The sequence below is a fragment of the Gopherus evgoodei genome, unplaced genomic scaffold, assembly GCF_007399415.2.
Source record: "Gopherus evgoodei ecotype Sinaloan lineage unplaced genomic scaffold, rGopEvg1_v1.p scaffold_36_arrow_ctg1, whole genome shotgun sequence".
Classification (NCBI taxonomy): domain Eukaryota; kingdom Metazoa; phylum Chordata; order Testudines; family Testudinidae; genus Gopherus; species Gopherus evgoodei.
Window position 1 is genome coordinate 1,165,709 of NW_022060038.1, and position 17,565 is coordinate 1,183,273.

Below are 17,565 nucleotides of genomic sequence, written 5' to 3' on the forward strand. Positions count from 1 at the left end.
GGCTTCTCAGCCACCTCCTATCCCTCTGGGTCCCCTGACACTTCCCTCATTTTTTTTCAGTCTCATCCCAGGCTGACCCCTGCACCTGGTATGGACCCTGGTTCTTCTTTATCCATTTATCCAAAAAATTCTTTACCCTGGCTTGCCAGAACCCACAACTACCATCACGAGAGTTGACCATATCCCCTCCAAGCAGCTGCACGGACGGTTGGGGAGGGGGACTTACAGGCTATGAGTCACTTGTCGGAAGCACTGCATCCGAGTCACGGCACCAATGTATTAGAGAGATTATTCCTTCATCCTCTCACTTCCCTGGTCCTTCTTGCATGAACAGAGAGCAACAATACCCAAAGTCCGAAGGTGCAAACAATTCAATGTTTATTGGGGTGAACTTCCAGCAAGCATGATTCCAATTCTTTCCTCAGTGTCCCCCTTCCCAGCTCTGACACCGCAGAACCTTGCCTGTGTCCCTGTTCCAATCCCCCCCCTTAGCAAAACATGATTCCAGTTCCACCCCTTACTTCCTGATTGACTGCAGACTATATAGAAGGGGTGGGCAGCCTTTCAGAAATGCTGTGCTGAGTTTTCATTTATTCACTCTAATTTAAGGTTTTGCGTGCCAGTAATACATTTTAACGTTTTTAGAAGGTCTCTTCCTATAATATATAATTAAACTATTGTTGTATGTAAAATAAATATGGTTTTAAAAATGATTAAGAAGCTTCATTTAAAATTAAATTAAAATGCAAAGGCCCCCAGAATGGTGGCCAGAACCCGGCAGTGTGAGTGCCACTGAAAATCAGCTCATGAGCCGCCTTTGGCACGCGTGCCATAGGTTGCCTACTCCTGCTATATAGTAAACCTTGAGTTCTGCTTAGCTACACCTTAACCAATCATTTTACTGAAATTTAACTAACCAATCCTAACATACTGTAACATGGTTATTTAACCAATTATATCCCACCACCTTCATTGGTTCACACCCAACAAAATTAATTATACAGCAGACAGAAACAATCACAGAACCAGACAGAGATTAGACAGACAAACAAAAGGGAAGTGGAGACTACTGTACTCAAACACTGGGGGAGGGATAGTTCAGTGTTTTGAGCATTGGTCTGCTAAATCCAGGGTTGTGAATTCAATCCTTGAGGGGGCCATTTAGGGAAATGGTGTAAGAAGCTGTCTGGGGATAGTTCCTGCTTTGATCAGGAGTTTGGACTAGACACCTCCTGAGGTCCTTTCCAACCCTGAGATTCTATGAAAAATACAGAAATGATGATTTCACCTCTATTGATAACACTGGTCTACAATTTTTGAGAAGTCGTCTGCTTCAGATATAAAATGTGATATTTATTATGTATTTTGATGTGCTGAATTCAAATATGACAATTAAAACAACTGATTGGCTACTGTTTCTAAGATATTTTAACATTAACAGAAGTTTTTACATTTTATGTCTAGGTATATTGTGTAGATAGTAGAGTTTTAATCATAAATTGTAAACCTAGGTCTTTTCATGTGTTTATGGTTGTTTTACATGATCAGATTTCACCTGTCCTGTTTATGTAAGACTTTAAAAATCAGCAAAAGGGTTATCTAAATAAAATGTATTATGAAACAAAAGGCAAAAATCTATGATGTACATAGTTTAGTCCTATTCAGTGTCTACTCGGCGCTTCTTGGCTTGTCTCTTGTATTCATTAAATGTTACGCCTCTTTGTTCTGTGCTAGGCAGGACTTTCATTCACTGTTTCACCTGGTTTCAGTACTCAGTTCCATTGTGAACTGGATACTACATCCCGCCCCCACCCCCCCCACACACACACTCTGCATTTCTGGACCTCCTCCACTGAGATTTCCAACCCTGTCTGGTTTCCTCCATGCCAGAATAATGCTTTTATTTTTTACTGCCTTGCAGTCTTCTCGTCCTCTCCTGAAGACTCGTCTTTCTCCAGAAAAAAAACGTTATCTTGATTGATATGAACCTTTAAGTCTGTCTGTATTTGTGCAAGTTTCTTCATGAGGTTGATGGATTTCCACTCCATATGGCTAAATGCAGTGCCTTGCATGGCATCAAGTACCAGACGGGTAGCCGTGTTAGTCTGGATCTGTTAAAGGAGCGAGGAGTCCTGTGGCACCTTATAGACTAACAGACATTTTGGAGCATGAGCTTTCTGATGAAGTGGGTATTCACCCACGAAAGCTCATGCTCCAAAACGTCTGTTAGTCTATAAGGTGCCACAGGATTCTTTGCTGCTTTTACTTCTCATACAGGATATTGCAGGACCAGAAAGGTTTAGGGAAGGGCAATGGGAATGATTAAGGGCCTGGGGGAAACTCATATGAAGATAGGTGGAAAAGACTGCGATTTTTACCTTGGAAAGGACATGAATAAGAAGGGACGTGAGAAAAGTCTATAAAATACTCACTGGTTGAGAGCTGATGGAGAATGTGTTCTCCCTGTCTCATAACACAAGATCAAGAGGATATTCAATTTAACTGAACCGTGGCCAATCCAAAACAGATACAAAAATAATGTGTTCTTCACTCAGTGCCTAATTTGACCGAGGAACTTATTACCACAAGAGGTTGTTGAGGCCACTAGCTAAGTAAGAATCAAGAAGGGTTTGGACATTTACACAGAGAGTGATGTTATCCAGTTAGAATAGTCACAGCTAATTAAATATTTTGGAAAGCACGTATGCTGTTGTGTTTCAGGGCACAAGCCAATCTCTAGCTGTTAGGCATTAGGGTGGTGCTCTCAGGACGTGAATGCATCTGAGGAAGTGGGTATTCACCCACGAAAGCTCATGCTCCAAAACGTCTGTTAGTCTATAAGGTGCCACAGGATTCTTTGCTGCTTCAGGACGGTCAGGTTATCCGACCCACATCCTCCTACTGCTGTGTTTCTTACACTTTCTTCTGCAGCTGCTAGGGCTGTAACTGTCAGAGAGAGGACACTGGTCTAGACAAACCATAGGTCTAGTCCACAATGCCATTCATATATTGCAAAAGAGTCAAGTTTCCCTCAGGGAAATAGAGGTTATCGTGCTGGGTTATGACTCTGTGCTCAGCAGAATGGGCACAAAGAGCACAAGGGTCTTGATATTCAGGGTTACAGGCCTGCGTCTCTGTTACTTCCCTTGCGGCCAAAACAGCCAATATGATCTTTGGCTGATAACCAAAGGAATTGCAAGGAGAAACAGAGAACTTATTTTCCCTCTGTATTTTACACTGCTTTAACTGCAGCTGGAATCTTGTGTCCGGTTGTGGTGTCCAGGATTAAAGAGTGATGTTGGTACATTGAAGAGGGTTCAGATAATTGTGATAAGAATTAGTACAAGATAAGAAAACCTGCCTTACAGTAATAGACTTAAAGATCTCAATCTATATTGTTTAACAAAGATGGTCAAGGGTTAACTTGATAACCGTCTGTAAGTACATACATGGGGAACATGATATTTAATAATAGGCTTTTCAGCCTAGTATACAGAGGTGTAACAGGTTCCAATGGCTGGAAGCTGAAGCTGAACAATTGAAATAGGATGACATTTTTAAACAGCGAGGCATACATTTTTTATCAGTGTCTGTAATTAACCATTGGAACTATTTTCCAAGGATCCTGGCACATTCTTCATCACTGAGAATTTTGAAATCAAGGTTGGATGTTTCTCTAGAAGATCTGCTCTAGCAATAATTTTGAGGAAATTCTCAGGCCTGTGTTATATGGACAGGATGATCACAATGGTCTCTTCTGGCTTTTGCATCTCCTAACATGTCATCTGAGGTCAGCATGAGGCGTTTTCCTGCAAGCTCATGTCTCAGCTTACTGAAGGCAAATTTTCTATTCGTGACCAGGTTGAATTTAGCCCTATAAGGAGAAATTGTCCTGTGACCATGGCGACATGAAAATGTTACACTAGGTGTGTATTTCATGAGGCTGAGGGATCCCATGAGGCACTACACGGATGAACATTTAGCTTGAGAAAAATAATGATTTGACCCTATAAAGTGTCTGCAGTGAGGAATGAATGTACAACAATCCCCACGAATGGCTAGTAGGGCTGGCTAGCAAATGGTCCCAAAGCATTCTGGGTTTAACATCTGTGTCCCAGTAGTTTCTCCATATTGCAGCTGTATTTATCTAGGCCCTCACATTACCATGTTCCAAAATTGACCACACTCATTATATAACGTGCATACTTCTCAGCTTGCGAGTTATTCCTGTTTAATAGTCCTTGAAACACCATGCCTTGTGTATGGGTGTAACAAGAGAAGCCATACAAGTGACTTGGATTTTGCCACTCATGTGTGAGATTCCTCACTGGTGAGACACAGTCACTGATTAGCTCTTAGCCAAAGGGACAGGTGTGACAGGAGGCATCTCAGCTCCTGCAAAGGAAGAGCTGTGGGGAGGCTACAAGATTGTTGGAGCCATTAATGACTGGGGAGCATGGAGGAGATACTGGAGACCAGTGTGCTGTCGGAATTGGGGCAAGCTGGGTTGTGAAAGGAGAGTATGGACAGAGGGGTCAGAGTGTGATGGGAGACTGAAGCAGCTGATGACAAAGTGTGATGGGTTCCCAATTAGATTGACTATGAATTAGCAATTTCTCAACCTGATTGATAATACAAGCCATCTGGCAGATTCTCAAGGCACAACTGTAGCCCTAAGGATTAATCTGCTTATTTGTATAACTATATCTTTTCTTATAAATTTGAGTATTTGATGTAATAGGCTTTTAAATTTATATAGTTTGGTTGTAATGCAAAAGACCTATAAGCCAAAATCCTGTATGTTAAGCTAAGGCAAAGTTAGCAGATTTGGGGACCCTTACCAAGAAAAGTAAAAATAGATAAAACATCCACGCAGATGTCTAGAGACCTTTTGCCTAAACCAATAGACAAGGGAGGATGGCAAAGGGGATTTTTCCACAGACCTAACAAGTACACCACAAGTGCGTACATCCCAGTCATCCATACGTACATACATATTAGCCTATGGGGTAAGTGTACCCTAACATTTATGTGGGGGAAGAATGAAATTTGGGAATAAGAGGAAGGATTTCTGACCAATACCCTATAAAGAAGCAATGCATCTCGCCATTAGGGAGGCAATCTACCAGCCTATCTACTTCTGTCTACTCTTCCTTTGCCTCCACCTTCAACAACGTAACAATGCTACCCCTCTATGATGGCTATTAACTATTAATAAGCCGTCCTTTATTTCTTTTCAAACTTTGTTTTAAGGAACTAGACTAAGCTTGGGTTCCCCTAAGCCTTATTTCAGTTTAAAACTTATTGAGTTAAGTTAAAAAGCAAACAGCTTTAACAGCTCTGCCTTTAGCTTCCTCTGCTAGAGGTGTGAAAAAGAACCTGCCACAGGCATGGTCGATACCTTCCAACACCCGGTTATTAAAACAAAGTGTGAGTATTAACAATGTTTGCAGCACATAATATTGTATTATCATATGCATCTCTTGAATAACAGTAATACAATTGTAACTCTGTAATTCTAACTGTTTTGCCATTTGCTCACTATTTCATTGATTTGAATAAAAAGTCTTTATGACTATATGTGTCTCTGTGTGAGCTTCCTGTCATACCCCCAAAGGTCCTTTTATAAACTCTGTGAAGCCTAATTCAGGATGAACTTTATCTTCTGATCAAACAAATTGGTGAGCCAAAACCCATACTAATTAATAATAATAATAATAATAATAATAATAATAATAATAATAATAATAATAATAATAATAATTAATAAATTAATTAATTAAAATTGATCAAATACAATTAGATTAAGTGAATACATCAAATCAACATTACTAACACACCCCAAATCAGGCTACACAACCTGCATTTGCTTTGGAGCTTGGGTTTCTCAGGTTCCCATACGCAGGCGAGAAATCCCTTTAGCCTAGATCCAGCACTTCCCCCAGTTCAGTCTTTTTTCCTCAGGTGTTTCCAAGAGTCCTTTCCTGTGCGGAGTGAACAACCAATGATGTCACCCACAGCCTTATTTAGCTTTAGTGTATGACAGGAACCCTTTGTTTCAAAACTTCCTTCTCACACCAGTTCTAAGCCTGTAAGCTTGAGATTTCAGCAACTCTCCTGTCAGATCTTCTTTGGTCCAAACAAGCTCACCCATCCATAGAGGCCACCGGACGACTCCCGTTAAAGTCACTGGAGGCTTTTGACTGGTGTGAATCAGGCCATTTATTTAAGTCCCTACATTTGGCTTTAGGGTCCTGTTGAGAATTCTGTCATTGAACTGAATGGGATCAAGATATCAACCTTAGTGTTTAACTTTTGGCTCTCAGCTGTAAAAATCACAGCTTCACATCATGCTACAGAGAGCGCTATTGTGTGGAGCTCAGAAAGAGTCTGAAGAAACTGATCTTAAAAACAAATATGTGTCCAAACTAATTACAATAATTTTGTAGTTCCAGTTTTACCAGATAAATCTCTTGGTGCTTCTGACGATACTAAACAGTTCAATTAACTGTGCTGGTGAATGCCAGCCCAGATGGTTTTTTACTTGAACCCTTGAACACTTCCTGAGCCCTTAGCACTAACTTTAATGCAGATACAGGCAACTCACAGAAATCCCACTCAGCAGAGAGTGGAAATCTCCCTATTGAGACAGGAAGGCAGAGCTCTGAGTATCAGCATATGAATCTCACATGTCTGACACTCTGTGTTGGACAGCAACCTTTATGATTCCCTTGTACAGTCCCTGAGGACTTTTGGGTTGGCAGGACTCCCAGACAATTCCCTCAGCTTCGTGAGCTGTGGGATGAGCAGAAAATTAACCCTGGAGAACTGCAGCTCAGGTGCCTCCCCTGGGAGTGAATAAATGATTTGTCAATAGTAGACACTCAGATTGTCAGGGCAAACTGAATCTTGCAGACTTGATAGAGTGGTGCAGAGAGAAAAGGAAGGGCCAAAACTTAGACGTACTCATTTATCTATGAGCATTTCCCTGCTGCTGCTCATTGTCATAGAATGTGAACATCTTCTCCTCCCCTCCTGTCTAACAAGCCCTGCGTTGAATCCCCAGGAATGTGACATGCAATGGAAAGGCTCTCACAGATCCTTGTTTCAAACACAGAGTAACAGCCGCTCCCATCTGATAGCCTCTGTCTGACCGAAGGCAGCACAGGTTGCCCCTGCTTAGTCATAAATCCCCATAGCGTTGTACCGTGCAATTGGCAGAAACAGCTTCCTGAGCCCCTTCAGTGATCAGCATGTGCCCTGAAGCCTGTGGGCTGCTAGAGAAAACGCACAGGCTGTAATTAGCATAGGGAGGGTGGAGGGAGATGATCAGAGGCACAGATGTGAAATAAGTGTCCAGTCTCCATCCACATTGAGTGGGATTCATGATGTTAAAGGCACAAAGGCAATAGGCACCAATTATAGTCTTGGTCTTCACAACATCCTCTGGTAAAGAGTCCATCAATGCCTATTAGCCAGGACTAGTAAGGATGGTGTCCCTAGCCTCTACTTGCCAGAAGTTGGGAGTGGGTGACAGGGATGGATCACTTGATGATTACCTGTTCAGTTCATTCGCTCTAAAGCACTTAACATTGACCAGTCTTGGAAGACAGGATACTGTGTTAGATGGACCTTCAGTCTGACTCAGTCTGGCCATTCTTATGACTAAGACAGGATATAGTATGGATCTATAAAACTGACTCGTATGGAGAAATTGAATACAGAAGTGTTGTTTACTTCTTCACATAATTTCATTTGGTGCCATTTACTTCTTGTGCTAATAGGCACCAGGTTTAAAACAAACAAAAGGAAACATTTCTTCACACAACGCACAGTCAACCTGTGGAACTCTTTGCCAGAGGATGTTGTGAAGGTCAAGACTGTAACGGAGTTCACAAAAGAATTAGAAAGTTAATGGAGAATAGTTCATAGAAACATAGAATACCAGGGTTGGAAGAGACCTCAGGAGGTCATCTAGTCCAACTCCTGGTCAAAGCAGGACCAATCCCTAACTAAATCGTCCCAGCCATGGCTTTGTCAAGCCAGGTCTTAAAAACCTTGAAGGATGGAGATTCCACCACGTCCCTAGGTAACCCATTCCAGTGCTTCACCACCCTCATAGTGAAATTGTTTTTCCTAACATCCAGCCTAGACCTCTCCCACTGCAACTTGAGACCATTGCTCCTTGTTCTGTCATCTGCCACCACTGAGAACAGCCAAGCTCCACCCTCTTTGGAACCACCCCATCAGGTAGTTGAAGGCTGCTATCAAATCCCCTGCCCCACACACTCAATGTTCCTACTAATGCAGCCCACTAAGCCTGTGGCCTTGGCAACAAGGTGCATCAATGTCTATTAGCTAGTTTGTTCAGATACATAACCTCATGCTCTGGGTGTTCTAGCCTCTGATCACCAGATGCTGGCACTTGATAACAGGAGATGAATCCCTCAATAACTGCCCTGTTCTGTTCTTTCCCGCTGAAGCACTTGGACGCTGTCAGAAGACAGAGTATTGGACTAGATGGACCATTGGTCTGATCCAATGTGGCCAGTCTTATGTTCTTATCAAAGTCTCCTTTTTCTTCCCTGGGTGCTGTACCTCATCGTCAATGAGTCCTACATGTCTCAGTACCTCAAATGCTCCCTGACATTGAACCAGTAGTTGGAACTGAAACTTGACAGTAACAAAAACACTCAATCACCCAGTTTGAACACTCACAAACTGGGATCTTTCCTGATAGCAAAAAGAAGGCAGGGGAAGAGTTGTGTCCCAGTGTTTGTGTTGGGGATCCAATGCTACAAACTTCTTTACCATCACCATGAAAGTTCTGTGAAACCAGCTCATCAGTTTGGGGATGGTAAGTTGATGTGCTGAGTGACATCACCCTCAGTAGATTACACAGTTCTTTCATTAGTTGTAAAATAAAGTTAGGTCCTTGATCAGTAAGGATTTCTCAGGGTATTTCCACCTGGGAGAAGAATTTCATAAGCTCATTTGTGATGGCAGGTGTGTAGTCACCTCCCCTGCTCACTGGCCCAGTATGAGGTTGTTCAAGATATAGGAAGCCTGACTTGAGACTTTGTACATAATTAACCAGGAAGTTCTCCCAACATGCCTCAGTTTTTAGTTCATAGCTTGTAGATCCCAGGGCTGCTGTTGAAGCACACTGGACCTTGGGCTACAGGTGCACTGAAGAAGCACAAGTGGGTGGCTTTGGAGTATGTATTCTGTAGTCAAGAATAATGAGGATATGTTGATATCTCACAGGGCTCCTCTCTAGATGCCCCCAAAAAATCCATGCTTATCATTTCCAATTGGTTATCACCATGGGGGAATGGAATGAGAGGGGCTTTAGATATTACCTTAAGACTGGATACTGTAGTAGAGGGAGAGAGAGGCTTTAGCATGAGGCCTGGTGCAAGATCTGAGGCCTGAACGAGAGGCTGTGAATTGTCGTGGAAAAGGACCACCACCGTGTTGAGTTGATCAAACAGCCTGAGGCTCCTTTATTGATTAATCAGAGAATACATGCATATGCATGGAGAGACGACAGGTCCTCTAGCAAGAGGTAAGTCGCTCTACCTTACAGCAGTGATGCCTGGGTTTATATAGCCAAAAACCGCAAATTACCATATGAACTTATACATCCGAGGATATCATATTTGGTTAATACAATGACATCTTTTCAAAACAATTGCTATTAATTATTTTTATATATTGCAAAAAGAGCTAAAAATTGCAAAGCTTGTCCGTTTTTACTTCCTCTTAGGAAGATCTTGCTATTGCCAAGACCTTGACACCCGGTTACCTTGTACTTGTGGTTTCAGCATCTGTGTTCTGAAGCAAATTTTGAGGAACTTGGGTCCAAAAATACGTTTGTTCTTTTGGCCAAGTTATTAGGGGTTATCTTTTATGCTTGCATGAGCTACTTAATAAACTATTATGACCCAACATCTGTTAGTCTTCTGACAGTGATAGACTGGTTATTTTAGGGATTTTCCAGTTTTAACCCCTTTTTAGCAGCATTTTTATTGTTTAGCAGCATTTGGTGGTTATTGTAGTGTTAGTAGCATTTAATAGTGTTATGATAGTGTATTACATCAGAGAGTGAGCCTCAGGCGAGTTAGTGATTGATTATTGTCCTTACTTTTCTATATGTTAGTATTGATTGAGGCCTATTGTCTTGATTTAATTTTTGGCAGCATCAAGACCTGGCTTTGGGGCCTGGGGTTATTTTTCTTTATCAGAACCAAAGGTATTAAAGCAGATACTCACAAGTTCACTGTCCAGTACATGAACTTGGCAATGTTGTTGCTAGTGTACTAGGCACTAGATATTTTGCTATATTCAAGCTACTGAAGATCCATCTCAATCTAGTACAAGATAAGATGCTGAGACAAAATATCCCTATTCATTATTTTGTCAAAGATAGCAGGAACAAGAGGAGGCAACAAACAAGTGCAATGAAACACGAGATGGAATTTAAGTTGCTTGTCTCAGTATACAAACACCTTAATCCTTTGTGTGGTTTAGTGGCAGCAGAGACTCCTAGTGCTGACTGAGCCACTCAGCACCCATGTTAGTGTACCTATAACAATGGGGACAGAGCACGAGGACTGTGCCTTAATAGCAATAATCCTGGCTGAGTGCTTTTGTCATTGAACCGTGCCCGCGATCATTCTTTCTGAGTATCACTGATGTCGGCTGAATGAGCCGGTTGCCTTCTCTGCTAATACTGCTAACACTCGAGCTCCAAGGACAGAAGTAGTGAGCAGCCTAAACAGCCTTATTGCGGTAACAACATTCCAGCCTTCAGCACTTAAGAAAGGCCCAGCTGCCACTGTGCAGGAGGCACAACAGTCACTGACTTGCTCAAGAAAGTGGAGTTGTTCACCCATGGGCTCAACTGGCCACTGTCTTAGTCACTGGGATTCCGCCACTTCCCCATTCACCACAGCAAGTTGCTCACAGGCACGGCTAAGGATATAATTATGTCACAGAGGTCACAGAATCCGTGACTTTTAGTGACCTCTGTGACATTTTCCACGTCAGCCTTGGAATGGCAGAGCTCGAACTGTCCGCCGGTTGGGGGCCCAAAAGCTGTCAGCCACTGTAGGGGTCGTGGTCCCCCGAGCTGCCAGCCAAAGTGGCGGCTGGTGCTGAACTCAGGTTTTAGCCTGAGCACTACCACTTGGTGCCAAGCCCACAGTTGATATTTGTGTTCATGAAAGCAACACAAGTGTGTCTTTTCATGACATCCAAAAAATCAAGGACAGTGGCCTTATCTCTGGGGTAATCAGGACCAGTATTAGACTCGCTGAGGCCCAGGTCAGAAACAAAGGTGTAAGCCCAAGTCCCAGGGCCAAAGCCTTATCCCTGTTGTGCGGGACTGAAGCCTGAGTTGCCTGACATTGCCTCTCACTGCCCCTAAACATTCCTCTGTGCCTTCACAGTTTGAAAAACTCTGCTTTAGTGTGCAAAAAGAACAGGAGTACTTGTGGCACCTTAGAGACTAACAAATTTATTTCAGCATGAGCTTTCATGCGCTGCTACTCTGAAACCTGTTTTAATGTGGTTTATTTCCACTTTTAGATATTAAATTACTGTAATACTCACATTACTATACACACAGTGACTCTGTAGATACGATAGGTTTCAGAGTGGCAGCCATGTTAGTCTGTATCTGCAAAAAGAACAGGAGTACTTGTGGCACCTTAGAGATTAACAAATTTATTTCACCATAATAATTTCGTGCATCGTGCAAGCTCACTTCTTCGGATGCACAGAATGGAACATTATGCATACAGAGAACATGAAAAGGTGGAAGTATGCATACCAGCTGGAAGAATCTAATCAACTGAGATGAGCTATCATCAGCAGAAGAAAAAAAACCTTTGAAGTGATAATTGAGATGACCCATAGAAGGTGTGAGGAGAACTTGACATAGAGAAATAGATTCAGTTAGTGTAATGACCCAACCATTCCCAGTTTCTGTTTAGGCCTGAGTTAATTGTATCTAATTTGCACAAATCTGACATCAGGAATCATAACATTCAAAAACCAGTGGGAGAACACGTCAACCTCTCTAACCACTCAGTGACAAACTTGAAGATGGCAATTTTGCAACAAGAAAACTTTAAAAACAGACTCCAAAAAGAGACTTCTGAACTTGAATTAATATACAAATACTAATTCCAGATATACTGATCTCGTAGAACTGGAAGGGACCTTGAAAGGTCATTGAGTCCAGCCCCCTGCTTTCACTAGCAGGACCAAGTACTGATTTTTGCCCCAGATCCCTAAGTGGCCCCCTCAAGGATTGAACTCACTAATAGTTAAATCCTCCCAATATCACCCTCAATGCATAAAAATCCTCTGGCCTTGGTAAATTCATGAATGATGTCACCTTTTGTTGATCAGCCTGAATTCCTTGTTCCCCTAGCATCACCCCAAAATAATTTACCCTTCTTTGCACTAATTGGGCTTTCTCTCTATTAGCCTTGAGACCCATTTCCTGGATGAGTCTCAACACTTTTTCAATCTGTTCGTTCACTTCCTCTTCAATGTCTCCTCACTCTAATATGTCATCTACATATGAGGTGACAATTCTCCCAATTCTTTTAGGATAATCCAGCATTTGCACTAGATGATGGTGCATAAAAGCCAGAGCACAATGCAGGCCCCAGGGAATTCTTTTAAATAAGTAATGCAGGCCCCAGGGAATTCTTTTAAATAAGTATTGTTGTCCTTTAAAAGTAAACGTAAAGAGGGCCTGTCAAGGTGTCCCCCCAACTCTGAACTTTAGGGTACAGATGTGGGGACCTGCATAAATAACCCCTAAGCTTATTTTTACCAGCTTAGGGAAAACAGTCACTGCCACCACAACATGTTTTTAAAAAAATGTTTGAGGGAGAGCCATTTGGGAACTCTACCTTCCCCCAATTTTCCCCAGTTGTTATCGCCCCTTTCCTGGCAGGATTTGACTGATTTCCCTCCCCCAAGTCTCTATACCCTTTTTCCTGGGTAGACTCAAGAAAATTCCCCCCACCAATTCCTGGTGAGCCCAGATCCAAAATCCTTGGATCTTAAAACAAGGAAAAGTCAATCAGGTTCTTAAAAGAAGACTTTTAATTAAAGAAAGAGGGTGAAAGGAATGCTTCTGTGAGATCAGAAAGCAAGATGATCTCACAGACAACAGATTCAAAACACAGAGAATGTCCCTCTGGGCAAAACCTTAAAGTTACACAAAAACCCAATTTGATTCTGTCTCTATGTTTGCAAAAGAATTGACAAAGAGAAAAATAAAGAAATCTACCACATTCTTATCTAAATACTCACTAATTTAAACAAAGGTTAGATGGTTCTTTTCTGGATCTCTGACTCCGGCAAAAGCACACACAGAACAGACACAGGACTGTTTCCCCCTCTCCCAGCTTTGAAAGTATCTTGTTCCCTTATTGGTCCTTCTGGTCAGGTGTCAGCTAGGTACTGTGAACTTCTTAGCCCTTTACAGGTAAAAGAGGAATTAACCCTTAGCTGTCTGTTTATGACACACTCCCCAAATCATAGACAGTGCTGGAATGGAGAAAAAACAATTTGCCAAATCTCCTATAAAATGTGGCCCTTTATCTGATTCTTCACTGCAAGGCCAGGGAACCAGTAGTGGCTCCCATCGACCCTAAGTGCATCTCCCTAAGTTCCCTATAAGAGAAGGGGCCCCTTCCCTCAGAGCTCTGAGCTGCCTGCCGGCAGGGGAAAAGAAGAGGCCCCTTCCCTGGAGCTAACTGCTGCTAGTAGGGGGAGGGCTGTGAGCAGTCCTCTGCCCCACCTCCAGTGCATCCTGCCTGCACCCCAAATTCCTCATCCCCAACCCCACCCCAGAGCCCATACCCCAGAAACAGTACTATGACTGCCAAACCTGAGAAGCTCCACTGACTCCTGCAGACAGGGTGATAACAGCCAGGGAGAAGAAAGGGAGACAGAAATTGGGAGACAGATAAGAACCAATTCCCTATATCATATTCAGAGGACAAGGCGACTTGCCTGTCTATGCTGTATAGCTGGAATCAGGAGGCGGGGAAGGGTGACACACCATAACCAAATTTCACCATAAATAATACTTTCCTATTTACTTTCTCCACACCAGTCAGGATTGTATAGACCTCTGCCATATCTCCCTATAGTCTTCTCTTTGCCAAGATGAAAATTCCCAGTCTTATTAATCTCTCCTAATACGGAAGCCGTTCCATACCCCTAATCATTTATGTTACCCTTTTCTGAACCTTTTCGAATTCCAATATATCTTTTTTGAGATGAGCGACTGAATCTGCAGGCAATATTCAAGGTGTGGGCATATGATGGGTTTACACAGAGGAAATATGACATTTTCTGTTTCGTTATCTATCCCTTTCTTAATGATTCACAACATTCTGTTCACTTTTATGACTGCTGCTGCACATTGAGTGAATGTTTTCACAGAACTATCTATAGTGACTCCAAAATCCCTTTTTTGAGTGTTAACACCATAACTAGACCCATCATTTTTTATGTAGAATTGAGTTTATGTTTTCAGATGTGCATTACTTTGTATTTCTCAACACTGAATTCCATCTGCCACTTTATTGCCCTGTCACCCAGTTTTATGGGATCCCTTTGTAAATCTTTGCAGTTTGCTTTGGACTTAACTATCTTTAGTAGTTTTGTATCATCTCCAAACTTTGCCATCTCACAGTTTTCCCTTTGTCCAGATCATTATGAATATGTTGAATAGTATCCTTCCTAGCACACTAACTGGTCTTGGCAATGTATTACTTTTTAATTTATGCATATGCTCCAAAACCTCTTCTAATGACCCCTAATCTGGGACAGTTCCTGAGCTTTTCACCTAAAAAGAATGGCTCAGATTTGGGAATTTCCCTCTTATCCTCAGCCATGAAGACTGATGCACAGAATTCCTTTAGTTTCTCTGCCCATGAAGCCATTGTCTTTAAGTGCTCCTTTACCATCTCAATCATGCAGTGGCTTCACTTGCTGTTTAGCAGGTTTCCTGCTTCGGATGTACTTGAAACAATACTTGCTGTTACTTTTGGAATCTTTGGCCAGCTGTTCTTCAAATTCTTTTTTGGCTTTCCTAATTCTATTTTTACACTTTGTTTGCCAGAGTTTATGCTCTTTTCTATTTTCTTCAGTTGAATTTAAATTCCACTTTTTAACAGATGCCTTTGTGCCTCTTCTTTTCCTTTGTTGTTTACTCACAGTGGAAGAATATCCACAAGATATTGGGAGTGGCAACCAACTGCTACAGAAGGACAAGAGAACCCACAGATTAGTGGCAAAGCCCTTCTTCCCAGTATCCACCCTGCCATTGGGTTCATGTCCCCCCACCAAGTCTGACCTCAAGTATCTCCGATCACATGACATCTTCTGCATGGCGACGGCATCTTACTCTCCATGGTTGTGCATCACACTTAGCTGATGTGTTACTTGTGGCATGGCTGGCATCCACTATCCTGGCTATGTCCCCGCAACACCCCACTGTATCTCAGCCTTGGCTCCCCATTGTCACAGATGGTTTGTGCTGCCCCATCTCCTGGCTCTGGTCGGCTCCAGCTCCAGATCCACAACTCTGCCTCAGCACTGTTGCTCTGCCCCCAGCCCAGCTTGAGGTGCTGAGAACTGCATTAATAGCCCCAAATCACTGAAAAACTAACCTACACGTAGCCCAATCTCAATCAAATTCCAAATCAAAACACCAGTACAGATACTTGAATCCTGATTGAGGGTTGCAGGTGTTTCACACAAAAAATGACAAATGGGGGCATTAAACATAGCCTCAGATTATCCCAAAATTTATATATTTGAAAAACAGTAATAACATTATCATATTAATTCTTTCTAATTGCATTCTATGATGCTAGTGAATGTCCATATTTTGTATTGAATTAGTTTGTTATTGTTAGTCTTTGGTAAATCAGGTAAAATCAGGTAAATTTTCCTATAATGCTGAGCTCAGCCAAACTCGGAAAGAGCATCCTTGATTAATGAGGGGATATACTTTCTCCTTCTTGTCAGACAGGTTTCAAGGCAGTGACCCTATGTGATCACTTTCTGCAAATGTATTTGCCCACTTTGTCACGAAGATCTTTGGATTTGACCCCATAAATGATCGGGTTGAGCATGGGAGGGATGAGGAGATAGAGGTCAGCCAAGATGATGTGAATGTAGGGAGCGATGCTCTGACTGAACCGATTTGTGAGGTTGGAAAAGAGGCCGGGAGTATAATACATCAGCATCACACAGATGTGGACTGTGCAGGTGTTGAGGGCTTTTTGGTGGGCTTTCTTGGAGGAGAGTCTGAGGATGGCCCTCATGATCAGACCATAGGACAGGGCAACGAGCGTCAGGTCTGACATGTTGACTACGAAGAATAGCACCAAGCCATATGTCCTGTTCACTGTGATGTCCCCACATACCATCTTCACCACAGCCATGTGCTCACATTGAGTGTAGGGGATAATGCGATTGGCACAGAATGGCTGCTGGCTCAGGAGCAGGGGCAGGGGCATAATGAAGAGAACAGCTCTTATCAAGCCCAGGAGCCCTAGCTTAGCTATTCGAGTGTTAGTGAGAACGATGGTGTATCTCAGAGGGTTACATATGGCAACATAACGATCGAAGGCCATTGTCACGAGGACGGCTGAGTGCATAACAGAAACAGTGTGAAGGAAAAACATCTGGGTGAGGCAGCCCCCCACTGTAATGCCTTTCAAATTGAACCAAAATATACACAGTGCATTTGGCATGACGAAAGTAGGTGTGGCAATGTCTGTGAGCGCCAGCATGCAGATCAGCAGGTACATTGGCTTGTGCAGGGTCTGCTCTTTGTATACAACAAACAGAACTGTGAAATTTCCCAACAGGCCGATAATGTAGAACATAGAGAAAGGGATGGAGATCCAGACGTGGGCTGTTTCCAGGCCAGGGATGCCCATTAGGATGAATGTTGAAAGGTTAGAGTGGGTGATGTTGAAAACTGCCATGATGTGGTCAATGCATCGACTGGTCTCAGAAATGCTTCAGGTGCCTGTAAAGGGAGAGAAGCATAGTGAAGGGGGGTTACACACTTTATAGAAAATAGTATGATAAATATTGTATAGTTAACAATCTAGAACTGGAATTAATCAGTGAAGTGCCAACATTTACAGATGGCATCACATTATTTAGGTCAGAGTCAAGTCCAGAGAAGTCCTCTGCGGGAATTGAAAAAGCTAAGTGAATGGGGAGCAAGATGGCAGATGAATTTCAATGTCAAGAAAATGTGATGTGTATGCCCATTGGAGGAAAAAGCTTGAACTCCTAAAACACTGTACGAGGTTCTGATTTAACTATATGAACCCAGGACAAGGACCGGGGTGTCATGTTACACAGCTCTGTGAATCCCTTTTCACAGCACAAGCAGACAGAAACTAAGCAAAACATTGGGATCCAGGAGATGTGGGATTGGAAATCATACAGAAAATACAATTCCATGAATCGGTCAGTCAATGTTTCACCTTCCTTTGGTCT

At 42.5% G+C, this 17,565-nt stretch overlaps 1 protein-coding gene across 1 annotated transcript; it reads right to left on the reverse strand.

The window, feature by feature from the left end:
- Positions 1-16,100: 16,100 nt before the first annotated feature.
- Positions 16,101-17,039, reverse strand: LOC115641885 (olfactory receptor 52E2-like). Its single transcript, XM_030545244.1, has one exon. The coding sequence runs from the start codon at positions 17,037-17,039 to the stop codon at positions 16,101-16,103; it is 939 nt and encodes a 312-aa protein (XP_030401104.1).
- Between the last annotated feature and the right edge of the window lie 526 nt (positions 17,040-17,565).